At 39.5% G+C, this 27,551-nt stretch overlaps 1 protein-coding gene across 1 annotated transcript in view; it reads left to right on the top strand.

Moving 5' to 3' along the window:
* Positions 1 to 27,551, top strand: part of LOC129235947 (dynein axonemal heavy chain 10) — a 319,120-nt gene that overhangs the window by 103,532 nt on the left and 188,037 nt on the right. Inside the window, exons 27-31 of the mRNA XM_054870043.1 lie at positions 10,637 to 10,769; positions 11,104 to 11,189; positions 11,518 to 11,652; positions 25,402 to 25,608; positions 25,699 to 25,913. Of these exons, the coding sequence (XP_054726018.1) occupies positions 10,637 to 10,769; positions 11,104 to 11,189; positions 11,518 to 11,652; positions 25,402 to 25,608; positions 25,699 to 25,913 (776 nt within the window). The remainder of the gene's footprint in view (positions 1 to 10,636; positions 10,770 to 11,103; positions 11,190 to 11,517; positions 11,653 to 25,401; positions 25,609 to 25,698; positions 25,914 to 27,551) is intronic.

Genomic DNA, 27,551 nt, shown 5'->3' with positions numbered 1-27,551 from the left:
CAGACCTTGCATTGACCGATTACCATCTTTCCCGCTCCCTGTTAAACCATATGAAGGGCGTTACCTTCGGTAACAAAGAGGTACTTAAAACCTGGCACAACAACTTCTTTGACACCAGACCAGGCGATTTTTGGTGGAACGGCATCATCAAGTTGGTCGAGTGGTGGGAAGAGGTTGTAAACAGCAGCGACGAATATGTAATTGATTAACTTATTGATATAATTATTGTTTTTTATTTAAATAAAAGTCTTTGGTAAAAGCGCTACGGACTTATTCCCCAAACTACTACGTAACCACATCACATTTCTGTTATAAAACGCGCACAGTAAAAACAATTGTTCACGCATGCAAAGTAATTTAATAAAAATTGGGTATTTTCTTTTCTTTATGTGGGAATTTTATTGCTTTTCTATATCCAAAACTAGGCAATACTGCAGTTGCGTCAAACAACATTGCATTTGATGTTGCACCTTCTACATTTTACTGAACTGTCTACAATATGTCTAGACTATGTAAGTCAGTTAGAATAAAAGCTTTGAAGCACATACCTTGGGAAGCTCCGCTGACCAGACCAGAACGGTCTGGTGAGAACTCGATTTTTTCCTCGCAAACCAATTTTAAGTCATTTTATATCAAATGAATGACCCTATTTCTTTAAAACTTTGCATACTTCTTTAAGATAAGATTCGTTGGTATCCGGTCATTTTCCCGAATCGAATTTCCCGAATGCCGCTGGCCCGAATGTCTAAAATTCCGAATAACCAAAATCCCGAATGCCATTTTCCCGAATGGCAGTTACACGAATGGCTATGTCCCCGAAAAAAAAATTTTTTTTTTATTAGTAATAAAGGATTTACTGCAATAAATTTTTGTAAAAGTGAACATATACATATTTGTAAACCAATTAGAGCACAATATTATAAGAAATTGCTTTTAAATAGTCCAATACTCTGTTTTCTCTTCTATAATTATAGTAGGAAGCTGTGATCGCTTGGATTCTGCTTTGAAGCTGATACCATTTCTTCTTTGGTGCAGCTCTTACCGATCTCCCTAAACTTAACTCCGCAATAGCACACTCTGTATCGGCTTGCTCTTTTGTATTTCTGTCAGAAGGGAGTACAAATCTGGGTGGTGTTTTCCCACTACTATCGCGAATCGGTTATGCCACCCCTCGCTGACGTTGTTCGTTCTGCAAGCTCCTTGGAGAGCTTGGAACCATTTATGCGTCAATTATTTAAAAATATTCGGTAAATTAGTTATTCGGGAAATTGGTTTTCGGGAAAATGGATTCGGGAAACTGGCATTCGGGAAACTGGCATTCGGGAAACTGGCATTCGGGAAAATGGCATTCGGGATTTTGGTTATTCGGAATTTTAGACATTCGGGCCAGCGGCATTCGGGAAATTCGATTCGGGAAAATGACCGGGAATCGATTCGTTAGTGCTTGAATGCCGAAATGCATGGCAGCCGCCGTAGCCGAATGGGTTGGTGCGTGACTACCATTCGGAATTCGGAGAACGTTGGTTCAAATCTCCGTGAAAAAGCAAAATTAATAAAAAGTGTTTTCTAATAGCGGTCACTCCTCGGCAGGCAATGGCAAACCTCTGAGTGTATTTCTGCCATGAAAAAGCTCTAATAAGAAATATCCGCCGTTCGGAGTCGGCTTGAAACTGTAGGACCCTCCAGAGGGACGCCACCGTTTACGCCCAAACGCCCGAAAACACCCGCCCGAATCCACACGCCCGAATGTATATTTCCCCGAATTGACAGTTTCCCGAATTTTTTTGCCCGAACGTCTTCGCCCGAACCCATTTGCCCGAATTCTTTTACCCGAAAAGAAAAAAAAATTTAAAATAATTAAGAATTAGTATACACTTGAAGTACATGCAAGAAAAGAACAAAAGAGTGCTATTCCTTTATTTATTCATAACAAATGTTGTCAAAATTCTTGTGTCAAATTCATCAGTCAGTCATTCGTTCTTAATTATTCATAAAAATGGAAGAAATTGAGGAAGTGGGACAACTTGTCGGAAAAAAATTAATAATCGGAGGATACATTTATGTCAGATCCAAACCGTCGAAAAATAATCAATTCTATTGGGACTGTCAATTGGTTCGAAGAAAAGAATGCGAAGCGCGGGCAATTACATTGCAGACAGTTTCTGAGTTAATAGTTTTAAAAGGCCCTAAAAAATCTCCTCATGAACATCCGCCCAAGTTAGAGCGACACCACGTCAAACCTGGATATCACTCCAAAAACGATTACGCACAATAACGGAAGAATACCAAAGATATAAAGAAGAAAACAAAATTTTGGAATACTTAACTAATTTAGCATACAACATTCAAATATCCTAAATTCACACAATTCAATTTCTTTCACACCATGCCATATAATTAAAACTTGTTTACAAAATTTTGAATTTTAATTATTTATTAACATTTTTATATAAAATTTATTTTTATTTTTTCGGGCATTTTTCGGGCATTTTTCGGGAAAATTAATAAGATTCGGGTATTCGTATTCGGGCAAATTTATTCGGGTAAATTATTTTCGGGTGATTGGGTTTCGGGTGAATGTCCATTCGGGCATGTGTTTTCGGGATTTTGACCTGGAATCGGACGCCACAAATAAGAGAACGGGCTTGACCAAACATGTAACAAGGTTATAAGCGCCAATTACATATATAATTATTATATTAATCCACAATCAATTTTTCTTTGTCCTTATACAACGTTTTCCATTTGCTCAGTGCATCCTATTGATGACGAATGAGATAATAAAATAAAAGCGATTTTCGAACCCAACCTTCAAAGTTGATTGTAGAATTCACTGAAAGACCAATAACAAAACTTTTTTTATTTTTGGTTAAAATAGTATGTAGATTCTGAACTTTTAGATTACCTTAGGCTGAGATGGTTGTCCCAAACTAAAACAGTTGGGGGGAGTTGGCGCACTAACCGCTTAAGCCATTTTGGTCGAGTTTAACATTTTTTTCTTGTGCCAACTGGCGCCAGTTGGAAACACCAAGTGAAGCGAAGTCCTTCTCTACCTGATATTTCCAACGTAGAGGAGCCCTTCCTCTTCCTCTGCTACCACCAGCTGGTACCGCAACGAATACTTTCAGAGCCGAAGCGCTCGTATCCATTCGGATGCCATGGCCCAGCCAGCGTAGCCGCTGAATCTTTATTCGCTGCGCTATGTCTATGTCGTCGTAAAGCTCATACAGCTCATTGTTCCATCGCCTGCGATATTCGCCGTCACCAACATGCAAAGGTCCAAAAATCTTCCGCAGAATCTTTCTTTCAAACACTCCAAGCGACGCCTCTTCGGATGTTGTCATCGTCCAATCTTCTGCGCCATGCAATAGGACGGGCATGATGAGAGCCTCATAAAGTGTTAGTTTTGTTCGTCGAGAGAGGGCTTTACTACTCATTTGCCTACTTTGCCCAAAGTGGCATGTGCTGAAGAGCGAGATTCTTCATTGAATTTCTAAGCTGGCATTAATCGGCTTCAATGTTGGTTGCAAACTAAACGAAGTTCTTACTTCATCAAAATCATAACTGTCTACAGTGACGTGGGTGCCGATATGCGAGTACGCTGACTGCTTGTTTGATGTTAGGAGGTACTTTGCAGTGCATTACATAAAATTAGAAGGTGGAGAAAAAAATAAAAATAGTTAGAGGGTGCCAGTCAGAGACTTGCACTGGCGGTTAATGACCCCATCTAATATACCCCCTCCTCCAATGGTCGCCATCAGGGTTTAAACACAAACTAGATCTCTTTGATTGCCGATATTTGCATTTTGGTAAATTTTAGAAGCTCTCTCGATCACTTTCAGCCCACGCTAGCTAAACTAATTTGAAGCCTCCAGTTTAAATAGATCCCGAGTTGACGTACATGAAGAAACCGCTGCGAGAATTGACCTAGGCAGCTCATATGTACATATATAGTAATACAATTTCTGGTACACATCAACACATTAAGAAGCTATTCAAAAAAGATAGAAGGAGTTCTCCTCACCTGTGAGGATGGCGGCTACCTGAGTACATAACGAGCTTCTGACAAAATTCACTTTCTCCAAATCTTAATTCTTCTTAAATTATACGAAAACAGCAGGCCAGCAAATAGCTGTATTCCCTCAGGACTGACTGCTTTAAATTTCTCTAATAAACAAGCGACCATTTGCCTTGAAGTGTTTCTACCGCGGTCCACTTATGTTAAGTTAAGCTCGTCTCGGAATACCCATACTGCCGATTGCTGTTTTATTTCCGGCTCATATGCATAGATCTGAAATTCGTCAATTGTTACGATATCATAGACGTACTATGAGCCACCGCGGTTGAATATATTCAACATATTTTCTCGCTAATCTACACGAGTCCTTTTTTCAACAATTTTCAAAGTATGCGGTATCCAACTAGCAAATCTTTTTGCTCACCAAACATTGTAGCAATATTGAATGTATTTTGGTCCCACTAATCTCCAAGACGCCTCTATCGCGCGATGTGTCCCATGACAATTTTGTCTTATCGATTGACGACTAGCACCGATTGTTTCTGGCACAGTAACCGTCTTTGGACGGTCTTCTCGAAATTCATCTGGAAGAATTGACGGTCAAGTGCGGTGCTTGATCTATGCCCTCCTGCCAGGATAATCCAGATCGAAAATCGTAATAAGTCATCTCATGAAAACTTTTACTTCGAACTAGTTTCTTAGGCGAGATGAATTTTTCAGCTCACTGAAAAAACAGCAAATAAAGCTCGTAAATGAAAGCGTTATATGAAAGTTTTTACTAAAAAATACCAAACTTTTCGACGAGAGTACCGAATTATAGCTAGTCGCAGGCAATGTTGGAATGGTGGAAAGTAAAGAGGGTGTTAATTAGCAAAGTTATTAAGTACACATAGGTGTTTGAAGGTATGTATCTTCTTCTTCTTCTTGACTGGGGCGATTTTGGCCGAGTTTGACAAAGGGTGCCATTCGTTTCTTTCTCGTCGTAACTGGCGCCAGTTGGAAAGACCGAATGAAGCCAAATCCCTAACTGATCTTTCCAACGTAGAGGAGGCGTTCCACCAGCTGATACCGCATCGAATACTTTCAGAGCCGGAATGTTTGTATCCAATTGGATGACATGGCTTAGTAACGATTTATACACTTCGATTGAGTTTGCCGATTGGTATCAGTTCCAGTGACTGACAACACATGTTTGTTTTTTTAGTAAGAGTTAATTATATTAAATGATAATAGTTAATATTTTATAAATATTTAACTGGGTATGTATTTGTGATCGTTATTTATTACAGCATAATGGATATTTGTGGCAAGTTTCGTGACAGCTGGTGCATTTAAAATTTCGTTCTTAAGCTTCCAGCTCACCTGCTGTCTATTAATCCTATACGTCTGATTCGAAAGTTAGCCTACATTGCGATATATTCTCCTTATCTGTCATCTCCATATCCACTACCTTTTTTCTCCTTTTCGTACGCGTTCACAGTTTCATTTATTTTGTTTATTTGTGCACTGTTTCCTGTTGTTTTTGTTCTTCCATTATTGCTTCCACTTTCAATGCGAATTTAATTGGATTTTCTCTACCGCTACCATTTCAGCGAATATTCGAGCAGCCACAGTGAGCTCTGTGTGACATAACCACATCCATGCATGCATACAGTACGCCCGCCGGCAGACGTCCGGGCGCACGCACGTACACACACACACACTTCACAACTACTGCGGCTGCTGCTGGCACTATTATTGTCTATTATATTACAGTAAGCACTTCATGGCGCGCGACTACAATAGCCCGCATTCCACCATCTGCCACGCAGCAGGCAGGCAGTCTGCCACTTTTTTATAGCGCGACGCATTCATTTGCTTGCTGCTTGCATCCTGTCGCTCTTATTCGCTTCACGTTCAGCTTCTATCGACATCACTGTCTTGTCGCTGCTATCACTCCTTCGTCTGCCTTCATCCGTCCATTGGCATTATGCGTTTTACGTTTTCACTTCGCCACTTTTGTCTGGTGGCATGCATTTTATGTGCTTCATTCGTTTCGTATGCGCATCCGGGCATCTCGTATTATTCTAGCGCAGCTTCTACTTCTACTTCTGCTTCTTCTTTATCATCTACCCACACGGCAACAAACCAAGAAAACGAATTAAATTGAAGTGTTTATTATACGAATTAAAAGCGACAATAAGCCGTTAGCTGTTGCTATTGTTATGGCTTCTTTTATTGTCGCTTGGGGTGGCAGATGGAGGGTATGGCCACTATCTCTTCACGTGCGCCATCAAATTTAGATTTTACCTTTGCCACGTCTGCAGTCGTCCAGCATTAAAAGGTAAACATTTTCTGTCTTGCGAGTATGCGCGTATGTATTTGTGTAAATTAGAATGGACTACAGAGCGTATACTTGATTTCCAAAACGCTTATGTGGGGATGAAGTAAATAAAATGGTAATGTTTGCGAAATTTGTTTAAAATTAATGCTGTAATAGCTTCTTTATGGCTGCGTAAGCTTGTAGGAAGCATCAGAGCTCAGCTCATTTGTTACAATAACGAAAAAGTGGTATTGTCAAGCGACTGAGGAGGCGACCAAATAATGAAAACTGCATTCGTAGGTAGTTGTGAATGTTCCTCTCGCGAACCCCTAGCAAATATCCTAATATAAGGCGACTTCGATTCGCCACTTCTCAGCTCGTTATATTTGGGCTCTGCTCGTTTGACAAAAAATTTTGGATTTGAAATCAACTACAAAGTTATTAAGCAAGATTCGCCCCTAGTGAAGTGGAAACTGATACATAATATATTCAGTGCTATCAACTCCCTTTTCTGATACTTGGCAAGTTTCATTAGACTGCGTTCATATAGGGCCACTTTAGCTCATACACGATTTGTATTTTCGCTCTTCGTAATGTTATTATTGGCTGAAAACTAAAAACTAAAACAGTTGCAAGCAACGGAGTTGCCGTATGTGAGCACGACAAGTAACAGAAAAAGAGAATTCGCTAAGTTGCAGCAACAATAGCTTTACTATTCGTCTTCGGTCTTACTAATAATCCTTAAATGCTTCCAAAGAAATGCCATTTTCCAGTGAAGCCAAAATATGTTTCTTATTCATCCCAGCAGCTTCGACTATGGTATATCTTCGCAGAAATATTATCAGGGTAGACGACTTTCTGCCACGCTTTAAAAACATTAGCCACTTAAGTTCACTTTCGTATTGTAGGTAGCTGGGTGAAATGGCTGAAGTATCAGCCTGGCACTCCCCAAGTAAAACTAAAGCGTCGATTTGATACCAGTATGAGACCTACAATAGGCAGATATCTATAGTCAGACAGAGTTGTTGATGTAATGGAAAAGGTTGATGGGATTAAGGTTGGAGCAATGGGCTAGGTTGTCGAAGAAAAAGCACCCTTAATCGTGTGGCTGCCAAGCCCAGACAGATTCCAGGTCAAAATCCCGAAAACACATGCCCGAATGGACATTCACCCGAAACCCGATCACCCGAAAATAATTTACCCGAATAAATTTGCCCGAATACGAATACCCGAATCTTATTAATTTTCCCGAAAAATGCCCGAAAAATGCCCGAAAAAATAAAAATAAATTTTATATAAAAATGTTAATAAATAATTAAAATTCAAAATTTTGTAAACAAGTTTTAATTATATGGCATGGTGTGAAAGAAATTGAATTGTGTGAATATAGGATATTTGAATGTTGTATGCTAAATTAGTTAAGTATTCCAAAATTTTGTTTTCTTCTTTATATCTTTGGTATTCTTCCGTTATTGTGCGTAATCGTTTTTGGAGTGATATCCAGGTTTGACGTGGTGTCGCTCTAACTTGGGCGGATGTTCATGAGGAGATTTTTTAGGGCCTTTTAAAACTATTAACTCAGAAACTGTCTGCAATGTAATTGCCCGCGCTTTGCATTCTTTTCTTCGAACCAATTGACAGTCCCAATAGAATTGATTATTTTTCGACGGTTTGGATCTGACATAAATGTATCCTCCGATTATTAATTTTTTTCCGACAAGTTGTCCCACTTCCTCAATTTCTTCCATTTTTATGAATAATTAAGAACGAATGACTGACTGATGAATTTGACACAAGAATTTTGACAACATTTGTTATGAATAAATAAAGGAATAGCACTCTTTTGTTCTTTTCTTGCATGTACTTCAAGTGTATACTAATTCTTAATTATTTTAAATTTTTTTTTCTTTTCGGGTAAAAGAATTCGGGCAAATGGGTTCGGGCGAAGACGTTCGGGCAAAAAAATTCGGGAAACTGTCAATTCGGGGAAATATACATTCGGGCGTGTGGATTCGGGCGGGTGTTTTCGGGCGTTTGGGCGTAAACAGCCCAGACATTTACAAAGAAAGCGCTCAACAGTTTCTTTCTCTTCCACAGCTTCTGGTATAGGCATTGAATGGTAAATGTATTGCATATTTCAATAAAGGTTTGTGCTTTAAAACCAAGTTAAATTAGAAAGCTAAAGCCGTCGAATTTTAGGTCATCATCACGAATTAGTTTGCCTACACAGGTTTTTTTTTTGTCGGAATAAACTAGCAAGTACATTGTATTGCAATCGGGTTCCCTTTTTAATTTTTTTAAATCTACCCTACCTCCGAAGAAATTTGAGTAGATCTTTGATGGCTGCAAATTCCAAGTTCCACGTAGTCACCAGAGCCGGACAGAGAGTCTATATTCTTTTTGGTCTAATCATTTCACTTTTCAGTTAGGCAAAAAGGGAGTTCAGATAAAAACTTTTTGTATAGTTCCTCTCTTTGGTTTAAACCTTAAGTCCTAAGACTCAGTGGTGACCTAATCTCTTCCCCATTCATCTATACCGTCTCCAGCGCTTAACGCGATATTAAATGTGGTAGATGTAGATATCGCAGACGGCAAAGCTGTCACTTCACTTCAATTATGGATACTCAAATATCCTTGGAAACTTTGGGATCATCCCCTCGCTTAGTGCAATTAGAACACTCTTCACTTACATTCCTGCAAGAACTCGAAATCGGAATTAAATGCTGAGGGAGTAGTATTCTGCGAGGAGCTCCTCGTCAGACTCAAGGTCAAGTATTCCAAGCAGAGGTAGTCGTAATCAAAGAAGCAGCTGGTTGACTGCTCACTTGTGTAATAAATGTCATGGAAATAAATATCTATTCCGACAGCCAAGCGACAATCAGGACTCCTGACTCGATGATGAGCACTCGAAATCGGTTGGGGAATACCTGACTTCATTTTTGACCGCATCCAAATTTTTTGATGTAAGACTCATCTGGGTACCTGGTCATAGAGACATTGAAGGAAACAGCCAGACAGACGAGCTGGCTATACAGAAGACCAGTGAGGTAGTTTCCCCGCGAAGCTAGAGGATTGGGATCCCGTTAACTACGTGCGGTCTACTCTTAGAGGGTGGGACTTCTCGTCAACTCAGCGTCAGCTGAATGAAAGGTGATGTGGAATCAGATTTCCATCCTTTAAGTAAACCACGTAGGTCGTCCTTAACTACTTTAGACTTGTCTCCAGTGAGGCATTTTGCAAATTTCCCAGGTCTTCATAGAAATATTCGCCCAGATATTTGGCACGTCGTCTTTGAAATGCAGAACATTCACAAGGGAGGAGTTGTGCCGACTTAATTTCTTCTTCATCTCGACAACTGCTGCAGCAGTCAGTGTGAGATACACCCATTCCACTGGCTAGGGTGCCAATAGTGCAGTGACCCGTTATAGCACTTGTAAGGGCACTGATTGTTGATCTGTTGAACCCAAGCAGGCATTTTGTACTTTTAAGAAATAATTTTGGCTACAGCGCCTAGGAGGCTTTGCAGTTAGTAGTTAGAAACCACTTTCTATTGGTTTCCGTGATTACGCTCGAGTCAATCGCAGTGCATAGTTCGCTTAAAGGAATGCTTATGTCCTCTACCCCCCGCTGAAGGTTAAGCTCAGATACTTTCCTTGGACACTCATCCGCTCTATCATTTCCCTATGAAGGGATTAACACTACCATAAATCAGTCATCGTTCAATCGTCATCAACAAATCCAGAACTTCCTCCTTCCTTCCTTCCTTTCTAGTTTCTTTTTCGTCCTTATTTCCTTTGCAATGACGAATTTGATTGTCGTCCAAGTGGGCAACCATTTCAATCTATGCTCGCCTATTTCTTATGCAAAAATAGTATTTTTTTCTTATTCAAAACGTTTTCTAACATTAAACCCCCTATGGCGATGTTTGAACAATCAGAATTTTCTCTAATAAAATGTTTTTCTATAACTTTCGCCACTTTTTAAGTTCGTATGCAAACTTCCATTGTTTCCTTTGTAAACTGCAATCAATTCTAGCTCCAAAGTCTAACCCCCCATTGTTAATCTGCGCTCTCGTTGATGCCAATAGCCAGACTACGTGCGCACTCCGAAGTTCTTACTTGCAACAATAGCGAACAGCAGTGCAAATAATAGTTTCATGCAAATAGTTTCCCCCTTTAAATATTATTTGCATTGCAGCAGCTCATTTAAGGATTTTCGTATTTATTTTTGCACTAACTCACTCACTACCGCTCACTAACTAAACTAATTTGCATTTACACGCATATTTGACCGCGTTTCAAATTCACCCACACTAGCTGGAAGCATTCATATTGGATTTCGAAGAGAATGGGCCGGGCTCAGTGGGTCCTGACCTGGACAAAGGCGGTAAGCTGATGGACTTTTACGGCGCCAAATTGAATTCCTACGAGGAGCGACGCATTGAATTGTGTAAGTACAGCAAGCATTGATTTTGTCAAAGAAAAATTTCGTGAATTTTGTGGGTTTTTGTATTTTATTTCAAATTTATGTAACTATGTATATTTACTCTCGCCAATTCATCAATATCGCAGTGTCTGTGCTATGCCGTTGACTATTCGCTAACTCATTCGCATTGACTAACTTTGCTTTGCCTTAGTTAATATTGAATTAACAAAGTTTTTCTTTTGCCTCGTCCCAATGCACCTGCACTGATTACATCGAACAATTGGCTTGCACTCTCACCTTCCTTCTACTTTTGTCTACATTACCACTAACAACTTTTTCTTCATCTACGCTTACGCAGCCAATGCGGAGAAACTTTTCGATATGCCGATGGCCGATTACAATGAATTCTCAAGAATCAAGACTGACTACGAAGGCATGATATTGGTAAGTCAGCGCATCATTCAAACAGTCCATCCATCCTTCCGCCCAACTCGACAGCCCAATTCCCAAAGATTGCCTGCTGCCGTCTTGATCTGAGTGGCCTCGGACAAATCAACAGACAAACTATTTAATTTTTTAATTAATTTGTTTTGTGCCACTTTGCTAACCGAGCGGCGGATGGAAAGTTTGGTGGGAGGGCACCTGGAATTGCAATCTATTGACCAGTTCAGCACAATAGTTTGCCTAATTTTTTTATTCACTTTATGTTTTCGCAAACTTTTACTAAATCTCTATGTTCTGCGTCCCGCGCACTTTATCCTTCTCCTTCTAGATTTACAAACTGTACAAAGCCTATAAAACTGGAAGAGAGGTTTGGTCGAAGACATTATGGGCCGATTTGGATCCACAAATACTAACGGAAGGCATCGAAAGTTACCTGAAGGAGTTTCGTAAACTACCGAAGCAGGTATGTATGTAAATGCGTAGTAAGTAAATTTCGGCTTGACTGTTGAAAGTTTCCTAATTAGTGTGATTGAATCGCTTTTAATTGCAGTAGTTAGATGATTTTTGTGCGCACAGGGTGGTATATTTAGAATTGTGAAAAGGGTATTTGAAAAATGTATATATTTTATTGTCTGTTATATTCACGAGTGTATACATAGACATAATTGGTATCAAAATACTTTGCTGGCCGAGCTGCTTCTGCCATTTGTGACGAGGGCTTTCATGTTTTCCCATAAATGAGGAGACCTACAGTTTTATGCCGCCTCCGAATGGCAGATGATTTTGATGAGGAACTTTTCCATGGGAGAAATGCACTCTGAGGTTTGCCATTGCCTGCCCAGTGGTGACCGCTATAAGAAAATAATGTTTTCTATTATTTGGTATTTCGTGCCCTGTGCACTATCGAATGATAGTCAGTAGTCGACTACGGCGGCCGTTCATGCTTATTCGAAGTCATTTAATTAGGCTCCGAAGTGCAATATCAAATTTAATTGTCGAGGTCGAAGTTGTAAATGTGCAGCAAAGGTACTAACCAGCAGCAAAAAATGGAAAAGCATACCGACTCGCAGATATTTGGGTTGTACAGCATTCAAAATGTGGAATGAAACAGTTGAGAATTGCAGACAAGTGCAAAATTACTGAAGTGTCAGTCATTAAAATGAATCGACAAGATAAGCCCATAGAAAATTGAGGCGGGAAAGATAATTTTAGCAAACTTTGAGTATTATTTACTCAGCGTCAAGTAACAGTAAGCCTTCTGCTTCCTTCTCATGCATTTAATGTTTATTTGGGTGCCATACAAAATATATAACTAATCGAATAAGCAGATAAATTGAATTTCCACCTCAAAAGGACTTCTCTTCACATATTTTCACAAACAGCTGAGATGCTAGAAATCTCTATCTGGGTCAGCATAAACGATAAATATTTAGAAGGTGTTTTAGTTATATTTTCAAATAGCCCAGCAGCAGGCAAGGTCAACTCCATTGAGACGTTAAGGTCCAGGCTTGTTAGGTAGTCCAATTGCACCCTTCAGTTTCTGGGAGCAAAAACTCAGTTCACCTATGCTAGGCATCTAGCCACTGCGAGATAGAAAAGAAGGCATGAGGTTGTCGATGATGTGTCAATAGGAGGGCAAGCAAACATCTTTATGTGACTATAAACATTTTATTCCATAGCTGCTCTTCTTCCAGATTTATAATTACTGAGTGAGTGGAAAAACAGAGGACCTCAGACAGGTGAAAGTGTATTAAGTGGTTATGTAAGGGTGACCTGCGATAGCTCACTGGCTAGCTAATTAGTTACTAACACTCGAAAATATTTACAGTAATTTATATCGGTCAAACCGAGGCATATGTATCTCAGCTTCATAAAAATGACTATCTGAGCAATGTGGGAACTGCGAAAACTTTTTAGACGTAAATAAAATGAAATTATAGACAGCGAATAAATTAGATATATTCGTGTAATATTTTTTAAATTATCCACACTTTAGCTTCAATAACCAAGAATATTGAGCAAAATTCCCCTTCGGTCTATTCCGTGTTCAAACAACCCGTAAGAACCATCAAGTAATGATTACTATTATTGCGGGGAATAAAGCACAGCCTCCTACTTCTGAGAGAAATTTTAATTTGCCCCCCAAGCCTCTGAGGCTCAGCGTGTCGCCCATTATTAGATGATCACCAAGGATTCTCTTGCATTTGTGTATCAGTACCGGTCAAGGCTCAAGAATATCTACTTGAATACTCGTACAAATGTGGTTTGATTCTATGCTCTTTATAGTCTGCAAATTTCACACGAATAAATTCCCAATTAAGATGATAGTTCATCCTATGATAACTTGTCAGAGTTTCCGCGATAGTCATTAAGTCGTTCTGAAATTCCTTAATCCCCAATCCGGGATAACACGGGCCCATCAAACAGCCTGAATTTTAGCTTTGCACCCCACTGATATCTGCTCATCATGCTACTTGAGGCTACGGTAGAACGGACCTTCCTTCCACACAGTTGCAAAAAAATAAAAATAAATGATAGACAGCTTTAAACTCAGAAAAAATTGGCGTTTTTTTTTTAAACTCCACCAAAATCGCGTAAGCGGTTATTGCGCCAATCAAAAAGAAGAAAAGGAATAAGAGAAGCTTTAACCTAATGACCTTGGAGTGTTTGAGAGAAAGATTCTGCGTAAGATTTTTGGACCTTTGCACGTTGGCGACCGCGAGTATCGCAGGCGATGAAACAATGAGGTGTATATGTTTTACGACGGCATAGCCAAAGCGCAGAGAATAAAGATCCAGCGGCTTGGTCGATTGGAAACAAGCGCTCCAGTTCTGAAAGTATTTGATGCTGTGCCAGCTGGTGGTAGCAGAGGAAGAGGAAAGTATTCTCTGAGTTCCAAAGATCAGGTGGAGAAGGACTGGGTTTCACTTCGTGTGTGCAACTGACGCCGGGTAGCACAAGGAAGAAATATCTGGCGTGCTTTGGTAAACTCCGCGAAATTTGCTGCAGCGGTTAGATCGCCAATCAAGGAGAAGAAAAAGCTTTAACCTAAACAGATTTAAAGCTTGTATGGAATTAAATGAGAATACTTTTAGCCTCATCACAGGAATCGCTTAACTAATCTTATGATACTTGGATTTGTAGGTTCTATAGGGAGGAAGATGAGGATGTATTATTGCATTGGCATGATGCCAGCACTGACTCATAAGAGAAACAAACACCTGAGTAAACACATTTTACCAAAGGACCTAATAAAACTCCATAAAATAGGATAAAAGCTGAAATTATTGAGAAAGTTTGACTCAGAAAAATTCGCTGAATCCATGAAGAGCGCACAATAGGTATTTAAGATTGCAGCGCTACATCCTCTCATGATAATAGATAGTTCATGTAGTCGTGAAAACGCGACTTAATAAGTAGTTGTAAAAACTCAACAGTGTTTTGGAGTGCTTCAAATACGGTAGATTCTCCCAGTATGGGATTCTCCCCTATGAGCTTGTTCCTCCTACTTTGTCAAGCAGGACGATGTCCTCTTCCCCAAGCTAGGGTAGCGCTCTGAATTAATAAATCAAGTTGATTCTCCCTTCCTTCTGACTTTATCAGCGCCAATAATACATTTTCAAATGCATCCCTGCCGCTAAAGAGCCCTCTCTTTGAAATTGTCTTCTGTTCATCAAACTGCAAGGGACTCTATTTGCGGAAAAATATCGAAATACATATCATAAATTGGAAGAGAAGCTCAGCCAAGACATACACAGGAATATCTTCTTCTTCTAAACGTATCTTCTAAATACACCTTTCACCCCTACTTTGGCTAGTTGCTATTAAATAAGGGTGGGGTTAAGGTAGTAGCATACGCCGATGACTTGGTCCTAATGGTATCGGGACCGTTTCCCCCAGTCATGGCTGAGATTTTGGAAAGGGGCTGGGCTGCCACTTGCGCTGGGCTGCCACTTGCGGCCTCCGAGTCAACTCTGACAAAACGGAGCTGGTGCTATTTACAAGAAAATATAAATGGGGACTCAAGCCATAGGGCGTCTTGTGGATGCCCAACGCAGTGGTTTTGCCAATTTTTAGGTATGGTTACCGGGTTTTATGGGAAGCTCTTCGGAAAGGCTATAATATTACTAAACTACGGAGGGCGTAAAGGACTGCATGCATTGGAATCACCGGAGCATGTAAAACTTGCCCCAGTGCCCGACTTTTACGCTATTTTCATCGCAACGCAAAGTGCAATCTGGTTAAAGGAGGTTGGCCTCTGGAGGCAATTTCTCAAGGGACATGGTAGCATTTTCAAGTACAATAGTTCACGCCGTGTTTCTCCGAACCCTTAACAGATCTCTCTATCCGCAAACTAGAGTTTGAGGGTCGTGCTAATGCAATCTTTCCAAATAGACAGGATTGGATCGAGAGGAAAATCTGCACCGAAGCTTGCACCTCTGTCTTCACTGACGGTTCCAAGATGGAAACGGGAGTCGGAGCAGGGATTTTCCCTAAATCAGCCAATTTATCTATTTACTTAAAATTTCCGCTACGTGTTTTCACGCAAACATGCAAAATGCTTAGGTAACGCGGGAGCGAGGGAGATATTAGCATTTTCTCTGATAGGCAAGCCGCGACAAGGCTCTGACGACATCATGCTGCAGAACGAAATTAGTAAACTCCTGTAAGGAGGAGATCAAGTCTCTTGGGTGTGGACATAGGAACATAGAGGGAAATGAAATTTGCCAAGAAGGTGACTGAATTGGCCAGAGAGACGGTCATCGACATCCCCTTACAGTTGTTGAAGGGGTACTGCACAAATTATTTCTCAGGAAAGCCCAGATAAGATGAAGCTCCATTTCTTCATGTGCTATTTCGAACACCCTTTGGTCCCAGTACAATATACGAAGAACTCAGAAAGTCCTTTGGACTCCTCGCCACTCAATTTGCAAACTCATAGCTTTGTTTACAGGTCTCTGGACGATCGGCACACACGCGGGGAAGCTAAGGTTACCATTTAACCCCCATTTCAGAAGCTGTGGAGACCTTTCAGAGAAAGACGCTCTTGAGCATTTTCTCTGTGAATGTTGGGGTTTGGCAGTTGGACGACTAAGGTCACTGGGAACTCCTTTCTTCGACAGCCTGGGGCAGTGCGTCAAACTAAATGCCATCGATCTTCTCCATTATATAAACAGATCTGGCTGTTTGTAGATATCTGTCTGTTGGAGGTCTCATAATGGTATCAAAACGGCGCTTCAGAGCTCCTTGAGGAGTGCCAGACTGGCACTTCAACCATTTCACCTACCTAAATGCATCAAGTAAACTTTATTTTCAAAACCCGAAATGTATGAAGATTTATATAAGACTAAGTGCTTAAATATATATATTTTTCTTACCTCAGGTAAGTTTGCTCCTCTTGTATCAGTTGCCCTTTCCATTCGTCAATTCCATCTACTGTTACCGAACTTTTGTCTAAGATTTTAGTTCATCTTGTTGTTCCCATCTCTTATTTTCGCTGTTGCAGGTGTGATTAGTTGGCGATGCAATTTTGCCAAAAAAATATCCCCACGCTGAAAGAGTAGCTGCCGCAACAGCAGCCGCGGCGGCGGTAGCTACGCAGTGACACAATTTCTACTTTCTACTGATTATGACAAATTGATTTATTTACTTGCCTAACAAGTTTTCTGGCACTTTACTAGCAGTTTCCGCTTGAACTTCCTACACTTTGTTGTTGTGCTACGGAAATGCTTTTTTTTTTTAATTGCGCAAGCTTAACAAATTTCGAAGTCATAAAATTTCTATTATGCATAAATTTCAACAAGTCAAAATTTTTTGTTTTTCAAGCGAATGATATGAATAGTTTAGACTTTGGATTTTGTCGCATGACTGCCTTTTAAGGCAGCGCGGAAGAGATATTCGTAAGAGGTATTCGTATATAAGTATGAGTAAGTGGTTCAAGTCGTATTTGTGGAAGTGTGATGTGGGTGTATTTAGGTGTGGGTTATAGGAGTGAAATAGTGAATTGTAGTATTCATTTTTTATCATTTCAATACTCAGTTGTTCTAGAAACCCAATAAGATCAGACAGATATTTTTCCTAGAGTATTTTTTTTTTAATTTGGAGGAAAATGTCTAGCACCGTCAGAAAAAATCCCAAAAATAAACGATTTGTTGTAGTTACTTGCAACTTGCATTTTTGGGGCTAAAGAAATTTAGTGGGCTATAAAACTGCATACCAAGAATTGTTCTGGAAATTCTGATTAAAAAGTTTGAAATTTTGGAGAGAACTTGGAGAATTTTTATAAGTTTTGCACAAAGTTTGAAAACCCGTTTTATATATTTTGTTAAATAATGAGTTTGGGTTTTTTTAAGTTAATAGATACTAAATGATCAAAAACAAAATAGTCAAAACTGGTCAAAATATCTCGCACTTATTTTATTGTCCATGAGTGAGTAAATATTTTTCCTGTGGCTAGCTAATATCTTCCGAACGCCAAATGGTTTTTTATAAAAATCTCTTCCATGTCGGAAATACATTAATAGATTTATCTCGCAAGTTCACTCTAGGAAAAACTTGTTCTGTCATTTTGATATTTAATAATTGGTGGAACAATCACATTCTGTATATTTTACGTCCATTAGTGAGGGTTTCGGGTATTGTTAGGTGGAGCATAAAATAAAAGTATACGCTTTTCATACTCTTAAAAATTATTAATTAACTCACTACGTAAGAAGTATAATTTTATATTATTATATTAATTTTTTATGTATCGCCCAGGGCTACCGGGAAAATCGTCAGATATACTTAAGAACATAATTATTTAGGAAATTTCCAGTTAATTTGAGAAAATGACACTATGTCCAAAACGGAACTGCTAGATATCAAATTTTATGAATACACGTCCAATTAGCCAGTTGCAAAAATTGCGCTTAATTTATGTGATTTTTCCCATTTGAATGACATACCGTTAAATATTAACTGGGATGGTTTTTTTCCGCGTTTGGATATATCTGATTATTTTTTCACATCTAAATTTCATGTTTTCGAACTTTGTTTCCAAAATATTTCTTTAATGCGAAAAAGGCCTTTCAAACTATCGTGGTATAACAACCAATTACAGAAGCGAAAAAAACTGCGAAATAAGTTATTTAAAAATTTAAAAAATCAGTCAAGGATCAGTTTTGAATATTTTCGCTGAGTTTTTCCATTCTTATTTAGTTTAGAATGATAGCGATTCAGATCGTTATCGCTTTTTAGATTGATCTTTATTCAATATTCATTTCTGAATTTTAGGCACCTAAGTATTTCAGGTGATGATGTCGAACATGGAACGTTAAGCTTAAGGAGTTATATCCTTATGAGCCCGAAAAAATTGACGATTGTCATAATTCTTTTTAAATATGTTTTAGAACTTTTATTCAAATGAGGCAAATATCATACTCATAACTCTCGAAGAATACATTTTGGTGTTTTTATTTAAAAATACTTATTGTTGATATCGCCTCTCCCCCGAAACGCCGGTTTTTAGATCACGGTGATTATGATTATTAGAAAAATGTTTTTAGTGAATCTGAACGATTTATTTACCCAAAAAAAAATGTTCATCTCATCTAAATTCTGTGTTACGCTTTGTACGATGAGGTAGCTCAAATTTACGGACTTTTATACGTCGCTTTTATTTGGGGCCATACCATAAATGTTTTATCGACCTGATCGAGTGTGTACAAAAGATATCTCTGAAAGTAGAAGATAGATTCCTGCTCTTTCGTCTGGTTTCAGTGTTATTAAAGATGGCATTTATTTCCCTTTTAGGCCTCTTACCTCTCCCAGAATACTTTCTAACGATCTTACTTTCTATTTAAAAATATGCTCGCAAAGCTCCTATTGAACAAGCATCGTGATTTTAATGAGATCTCCAATTCTAACTTGCCGGATTTCTCAGTTTCCAAGAAAGTATTGTCTGTACTATTGACCTCTATCTTTTAGTCAGTTAGAGGTAAGTTTGTAATTGAATTATTCATTATTCTTTAGTTTTAGTAGTCCATCTGGAAATTATATAATCTGAAATTTTATAGTCTAGACTTCTTGGACAATCGGGATTTAGGTGTTGTAGTTATGTGACTTTAGACCGGAGACTATGCTGCCCGATGCTATCCATGGTTCTTGGTCTATAGCCACATCGTAGCCGACTATCTCTATGTTGAGCAGGAGCTCGGCTGAGGCGTTCTTACTTTTGTGGAGGTTTATCTGAAGGACCTTCAGCATCTGGCTTCACTAACTTCTCGGGGTTAGATACTTCCTCCAGCTCACCCTTCTCTACTTTCTATATACAATATATTGAGGGAGGCTTCCAGGATCTATTCTATACCGAGATCCTTTTCCACCGCCCCTGCAGCGAGCGTGTTGTGGTTGGTGGTGTCTTCTGTCGGGTTGCGCTTTTTGAGGCGAAATTACATGCTACGAACTCCCCAAGACATCTTCCCGTATCGTGCGTAAGGCAGGTCCTCTGCCGGTTTGTTGATCTAGATAATGTAGTCCTGGACTCCATCAGCAGTTGCTGGTTTTGCCACGCTCAACACCTTACAGTCGTCCGTCGGCACGTCCGTGTTTTGTCTCTGTAGTAGTCGCAGTGCATTTTTCGGTTTTACCACTCGCAGAATGAAAACCTTTGCCTTTGGTATTGAGGGAATGCAGCTGCGATCAACAATTTCAAATGATACCCCCTCCCACAGGCCTTGAAGCGTTTTTACTGCTTCCCTTAACCATGTGAGCGTGGGGTCAACCTTACATTTTATAATTTTCACGCCGCTCAATCACCCTTCTCCGTCAAATGCTGGCATGGGTGCGTTCGGCTCTGCGTCTATTTTCATAATTAGGTTTAACCTGAAATAGGGGCATGTTTTGCAATTTACCTATGTTGTTGAACGTTCTAATTACTTTTACACTTGAGGCCACATAATTAAGTCATCTCTAACTAACCGCCGTAACCGAATGGATTGGTGCGTGATTATCGTTCGGAATTTAGAGAGAACTTAGGTTCGAATCTCCGTGAAAGACCAAAAAGGAGAAAAAGTTTTTTCTAATAGCGGTCGCCCCTCGGCAGGCAATAGCAAACCTCCGAGTGTGTTTGTGCCATGAAAAATCTCCTAATAAAAAATATCCACCGTTCGGAGTCGGCTTGAAACTGTGGGTCCCTCCATTTGTGGAACGACATCAACGCGCGCCACAAATAGGAGGAGGAGATCGGCCAAACACCCAAAAAAGGGTGTGCGCGCCAATTATATCCATATATAACTTTTTACAATATTCGCAAAATTTTTCAAGTTAAATTTTCTTTGTTAATTTTTTACAAAAATAAGTTCTTGGTATAGCAAAACTTTTATAAATCGAAGTTTCAAATATTTTACAAAATTCACGAAAATGTCATAAATTTCGAAATTAGTTTATTAAAATTTTCAACTATTTAGTCAGGGTCTTTTATAATCTTTTTGATATTCAGTTTTATAGATCATTCAATTTTAGTACAATAAAGTGAATGTTTGAAGTCGCTCAAAAATCGAGTTGATTTTTGACATTTTTTTTCGTATACGATGTTGAGCATTTTCTTCCAATAATAAAATGTATACGTACTCGATGTTTGCAAACATCGCCAATTGGTTTAGAAACAGAAAATATGCCGCCGCTAAATCGTTTTCCTGAATTTGAGGAGGGATAAATTTTAGCATGAAGAAAGAAAGCTCTTATAATACGAGCGATTACTTCAAAATTAAAAAAATAGCAAAACTGTGATTTAGCCCTCCTTCCGTTTAAAATAAAAGTACGGATGTACCAATCGAAGTGGAGGAAAACCAAAACTTAACGCTAGAGATATTAAGGAAATCAAACATTTTGCAATAAATAAATAAATCAAATAGCCCCACTGAAATAAAAAAAAGATCTTACTTTGGAAGTTACTACCGATCGCGTGCAAAAAATTTTGGATTCTAGTTTGGAATATGTAAATCAAGTACCTAAATTTAAATTAACCAACAACACAAACAGACAAATGAAGCGGGTCGCTGGAAAGAAAAAACGTATAGTCCTGTCTGTCTATTATTGGGACAAACTTAGTTAACCTCGGTGAGGACTGACTACATCGTCCCGACGGTAACTTTCAATAGAAATTTTTCCACTCTCTTTCCATCTAAGGAAGAATAGAATAAGGAATTCGATACTTCAGTCTATACAGATGGCAGTAAAATGAAATGTGATGTTGGAGCTGGTATATATTCTCATAGGCTTAAAATTGAGAAATCTGTGCGTCTCCCTAATACCAGCAGTGTCTTCCAGGCGGAAGTACTGGTAACTGGAAGTATATTTCATATAGCCAAGCTGCAATCCAGGCACTTGGTTCGACTACAACAACCTGTAAAGTGGTGGAACAAAGTAGGAATAGCCTCACCATCTTGAGTGAAAAGCATATCTCAGTTATCTAAGTTATCTCAATCTGGGTCTCCGGACATTGGAACATTGAAGGTAACGAAAAAGCAGATGAACTGGCAAAAGAGGGATCTGCCATGAATAAGAATCGGTATTCACACCATTAGGTGGAGTCAAGAATATAATTTCCCTGAAATACCTCCGAATCGCGCATTGTAGATGGAAAGACCAGACGAAATGCAAAATTAGCAGAACGTCAAGCAATCGTCGACATTAATAAGCATCAAACGACGGGACGCCTGGAAACTAACGGCAGTCATAACTGGCTTTTGGTTCATCGGAGAACAAGCAGTCAAAATGGGTATTCCTCACAACACTCACAGTTGGACACAACCGGAGAAAAAGGAGACGATTTTACATTTCCTCTGTGAAGGACAACATGTTAACCCTGGGCTAACGGCTGTTCGGGAGTCTCGAACAACTGTCTGGCTTAGACGTCAACAACCTAATAAGGTTCCTGAACCGCACAGACTGGTTATAATCATGCGGTAAATAATCGTTAAACAAGTTGGTAACGCGGATGTCGCAACAAAATGATGCGGAAGCGCTAGTTGAAAGAAGCACCACTTTAACCAACCAACCAAACCAACACAAACAGGCTAGATTGGCATTTGTAGAAAAGTACCAATTTTGGGAAGATGAGTGGGAAAGAGTAATGTTTTCCGATGAAAAAAATTCAATCGGAATTAAAAAAGGAGACAATGGCTCGTAATTTCGGAAGAGGTTCTGTCATGGTTTGGGCAGCCATTAATGTCAAAGGCAAAATGCTTCTCTGTTACGTATCCAATAAAATTTAAAGTGTCTGGTATAAAGAACTTCTAGAGGAAGTACTTTTTTTATTTTTTTGGTTACAATTTCGATGAGGAGTGGATTTTTCAACTTGACAATGCAGCCGTTTATGCTTACAAAGGAACAAAAGAGTTTGCAGCAGCGAAAAAAAATACCAATTTTAGAATGACTTGCCTGCAGCCTTGACCTTAACTCACTGGGCTATATGTATGGACTATATTTTCTCAATTGGTTTTCCAAAATGGGAGACAGTTTCATAGCGCTATGGTCTTAGAACTGTCGAGAGGTCAAAAATTGATCAAAATATTATAAAAGACTTAATCAAATCAAAGCGTTGACGACTTCAAGAATTTTGTTTTTTTACTTATAATTTTTTCGTGTCGTGTATACTCTCTATTTTGAAGTCAGTAAGGCGGAATTTATTTGGTATTTTGCATTGATTGAATTATTGTATTTCTGAAGTCTTTTTAATTCTATTTACACATGCAGCTGCCTGCTATTTTACAGATTTTTATTAAAAATGTTCTGTACTAAAAAGCAAAAAAGGAAGCGCTGCCGTATTGAAAGAATAGTCAAATGCTGTCAAAATTAATAAAAAATAGGTACTCAATATTTATTAAAATACCGGTTTCTTAAAAGGTTCATTATCAAAAGTTTTAAATGTTTCCCATCATTGCAAATAGTCTTCGCACTATCAGCTTTCCATAAACTGCTCAAAAATTTTCGAAGCCAAAAAATTAAGTTCTGTTTTCGGTCAGATTTTCACACAATGGCTCACCGAGTCACACAAAGGTATCTTATAACCATACCGTGTGTTAATAAATTAATTGATTTTACTTTTTTCATTAAATTTTTCCAAACCCTCCAAAAAGGCTAAAACTACTCTTTAGTCAATGGGTTATTGCCCTAAAATATTATACAAATTCTCCCATGTCGATGTTTGGAAATTGATCTTAGTTGCAGGTATGACTCCAGAATCAACTTGTGCGGTGTAGTACAATTACGCCTAGGGAACGAAAGTTAGGCGAGCAGCAGTCAGTCATCTGATCAAATATGACATTAATGTGCCTACGCTGTGTATTCCCCCGATGTCGCTAAACTAATTGCGAAGCCCATTTTGACATTTCGATACAAATAAACTGGCATTCTCATGCCTCCACCTATTATCTATTCTCATAAATAGAATTAAAATACTTTGGCAAAGCCGCACACTAAACATTTCCAGCTGCTGTAATCAATTTCGTCCACAAACGCTAGTCCGTTGCAATGTTTGTACAGTCGCTAAGGTTGAATTTGTTCAGCTGTTGGCCTTCACTTACCCTCTGTGTGCAGCCATCACCTCTTGCACCAACTTTACACGATATATGATTGTGGTTGGCGGGCTTAGCGGTGTCAACGTGAATTATGACAACTCTGACCAGTCGTCAGCAACGCCGCCACGAGCACACCACCGCTGGTGTCTTCTCCCCGCATGCGTAGCGACACACGCCACTATCACTGGCCACTCCACATACATACGGACCAGTACGTGCGTGCGTACATACAAAAGCATATGCAAGAGGCGCAATCAATTCGGCGAGTTATTTGCAAATTTTGTGCAACTCTTGGGCGTAATAAATCTCAATTGAAAGGATGCAGCGTAGCATTCATAAAACCGCCAATAATAGGCTCCCAATGCAGGACATACAGCGTAGCGCTAATTCAGGCATACAATTGACTAAATATAGGTCCGTGGGTGGTGGGCATAGATCGCTCGTTGCATATGCTGATGATCATATGAAAAAGCGGTGGACGAAGGTGCAGTTGCAGCGGCCCGCACTGGTAGTGGCAACGCCTCGCTGCGATGGCCACAACAACAACAACAACAACAATAGCGGCAGTAACGGCTAACCGCAACATGTCAAACATTACAAATGTGGCGGTCACCGGTTCGCGCATGACTGGCCACTCGGACAGCTGGTAGCCGAGGCCAATTGCAACATTTTACTGTTATTGCTGTATTTGTTATTGCCATGGTCAGGCGATATTTTGATTATTTTAATTTCGTTCAAATTGATTTACATTTTAGTTGCGGTTGATTTGTGTGGATGCAAGTAGAATTGAGTTGGCGTTCGAGCATATAGAGCCCGCATCATTGCACGAACTTCCACTCACGCCTGATAATCGGCGTGAATAGTGAGGTGGGACGCAGTGAAGTATGAAGTGTGAGACACTGCCGAGCTGGCAGCGATAAGCGCTGCAATGTTGATTATTTATTAGCTAGCATGCAATAGTGGCCTAATTTAGTCAGGCTAATAACGGGTCCGCTCTGCGATGTGTTGCGCGCGTTGAGCAATTTGTGATTGGCAATTTTGAGATTGGCTGGAGTAATTGAAATATGCATTCGGAGAATTAAGCATGGGGATGGGCATTTTAATCGAATTATGATTTATAAAAGGCTTTAATGGTTTTGTTTTTATTTTTTCACTAAAGTTACGTAGATTCTTAGAAGTACATATTTTGATGGACTGCTGGGTCTTGACCACCATTTCAGCCTCAATTCAGCTATGAACCATTTTACGAACTATTTTTTCTGGTTAAATTTTTTCGGATTGTTCGAACAATTAAGAACAGACCCGCGCACATTTTAGTAAAATTTACTTTGGACTGGCTGTTAATTTTGGGAATCAAATAAACAATGAAGAAGAGAGAGACAAAGAGTATTAGAGCTCAGAGAGACAGTCACACTTACACATAAAAAGTGGATGTGGTTTTATCCGTTCTCAATAATATTTATATCGGATCTAAGTGAAGTGGGGAGCAATAAGTGAAAAAGGTTGGGGTGAGCTTTATGTAGTCATTGCAGAAATAACTTCTTATCGAGGCTTAAGAGGCTTAAGAAGTTATTTCTATCGGGTACTAAACTTCTGTCTGAACTTTAGCCCACATATTTTACCAGTTTCACTTATTCCACTTCATCTAGGTACGCATGTTGCCCTCGGGCCAGATGCTCGAGCTGAGTATGAAACAGTTCAAGAACACCGTACCGCTAATGGTCAGCCTCAAAAATGAGGCATTGCGCGAACGCCATTGGAATCAATTGATGGAGAAGACCGGACAGTTCTTTGATATGGCGCCAGCACGCTTTACACTCGAGAATATGTTCGCAATGAAGTTGCACGAATATCAGGTGAGGCAATTCATTTACATGAATGAATGCATGATTTCCGTAATTTCATAATTTCATAATATTAACCGCTTTTGTCTTTTACTACTACAGGAAATCGCTGAGCAAATTCTTAATAATGCAATTAAAGAGCTGGCCATTGAACGTGGCGTCAAGGCAGTTGAAGATACCTGGGCTACTATGGCATTTAAAGTGCATAAGCACTACAAAGGCAATGAAGATCGTGGTTACACACTGGGTTCGGTGGAGGAAATCGTCGTAACGCTGGAGGATAACGCAATGAATTTGCAATCAATGGGTGCCTCACAGTAAGTAGTCACTCTGCTCACTTTCAATGCACTTACCGAGTATGGGAGTTACTCGTACGAGGGTTGCTATTTATATTTCTGGCTTAAGAATGGAAAAACTACACGCGAATTTATTGATTTTCAATTCGTTAGAAGCAATTTTCGCAGCTCTCTGCCCAGATGTTTGTTTTTTTTAAGTGTGGGCTCCAACGCGAGCACACCCTTTTAATCACAAGGCAATCATCTCAAATATCTCATTGATGCTCGTCATTCTCGTACTAATGCACAAAAATGGCTCAATCTCACAGTGTATTACTGAATTATATTGCGCAACGCGTGGATATTGTCTGGCACAACAATTGATCTTGGACGACCTTCTCGAAGTACGTCGGTGAGTGTACAGCGAGCACGAGAAAATTAACATTGCACCTATTTTTTACCGCACTGGATGATTGTGCAAGGAAAGGCTCTGAGCCTGACCTTCAACGGATTGTAGAGGTCATAAACATTGCTCTAAGCGCCGTGTACAAAGCGATTGACTTGAGCGTAATGGGAGGTGGTCTCTAACTACTAACTGCAGGGTCTCCAAAGCGCTTTGCCCAAAACTGAGTCTTAAAAGGACAAAATGTCTGCTTGGATTCAGAAGAGCAACTACCAGCGTTCTGACAGGTACTGTAACGGGTCACTGCACTATTGGCACTCTAGGCAGTAGAATGCGTGTACCTCTCAATAGCTTCTGCAGGAGTTGTGGAGATGAAGAAGAAATTTAGTCGCTACAACACCTCATCTGTGAATATCCAACACTTCAAAGAAGACGTGCCAAATATCTTGGTTATTATTTCTTTGAAGACCTGGGAAGTTTGCAAAATATCTCACTAGAGGGAGTAGTTACCTTTTTAAAAAGATCTTAGTGGTTAAGCGACTTAGGGCATGAAAATCAAATGCAGCTATCCCAATGAGCCTTAGGCCGAGTGTCTTGTCTTAGACAAGCAACCTGGCTAGCCTAACCTAACCTAACCGCTTCATGCTGCTGTTGAAGTTCGGCAGGACCTTAATATCAAGGCCGTAAATTTTAAAGCACCCAGATCTTAGCCCCGCGAAAGCAGGGTACCTAAGAAGAAGGTGCTGAGATGATTCCACTTCATCCGTCATTCAGCTGACGCAAATAGAATTCGAAGTAATGCTGACACTCACAGCATGCGGACAGTGTCTTGAGCAAAAGAGTGATGCTTGCTCGCAGTACAATCATTTTAGTACATCGATGCGTTCTCGCCTTGTTACGTCAGGTCGCGCCTGACAACGCTAGAAATGTCCCAATGGCCAGAAATATAAATAGCAACCTCCATATATTTATTACATTTTACGTTTGCTATACAGCTTTCAATAGCTTTTATATATTTATGTAGTGTTTGCTACTCCCTTTAGCTTCTTTCTAATTCCGCTATTCTATTGTACTATTTGATATAAACTTGCATGGACATTTTACACCTGAACGCATGCTTTAATTTCAGTCGAATATGTCACAAACGTATACGACAATGAGGCAGATGGTTTATTATTAGTTAAGACATCAGCAGCTCAATGTGACAACTCCTTGCTTTATTTCACTTTGCCGCGAGCTTTACTGTACACATTTCATTTCATTTATCCCTATGACAG

Source organism: Anastrepha obliqua, chromosome 1, assembly GCF_027943255.1.
Source record: "Anastrepha obliqua isolate idAnaObli1 chromosome 1, idAnaObli1_1.0, whole genome shotgun sequence".
Lineage (NCBI taxonomy): Eukaryota > Metazoa > Arthropoda > Insecta > Diptera > Tephritidae > Anastrepha > Anastrepha obliqua.
The sequence above is the reverse complement of the archived record's forward strand: the minus strand, read 5'-3'. Positions and strand labels throughout refer to the sequence as shown.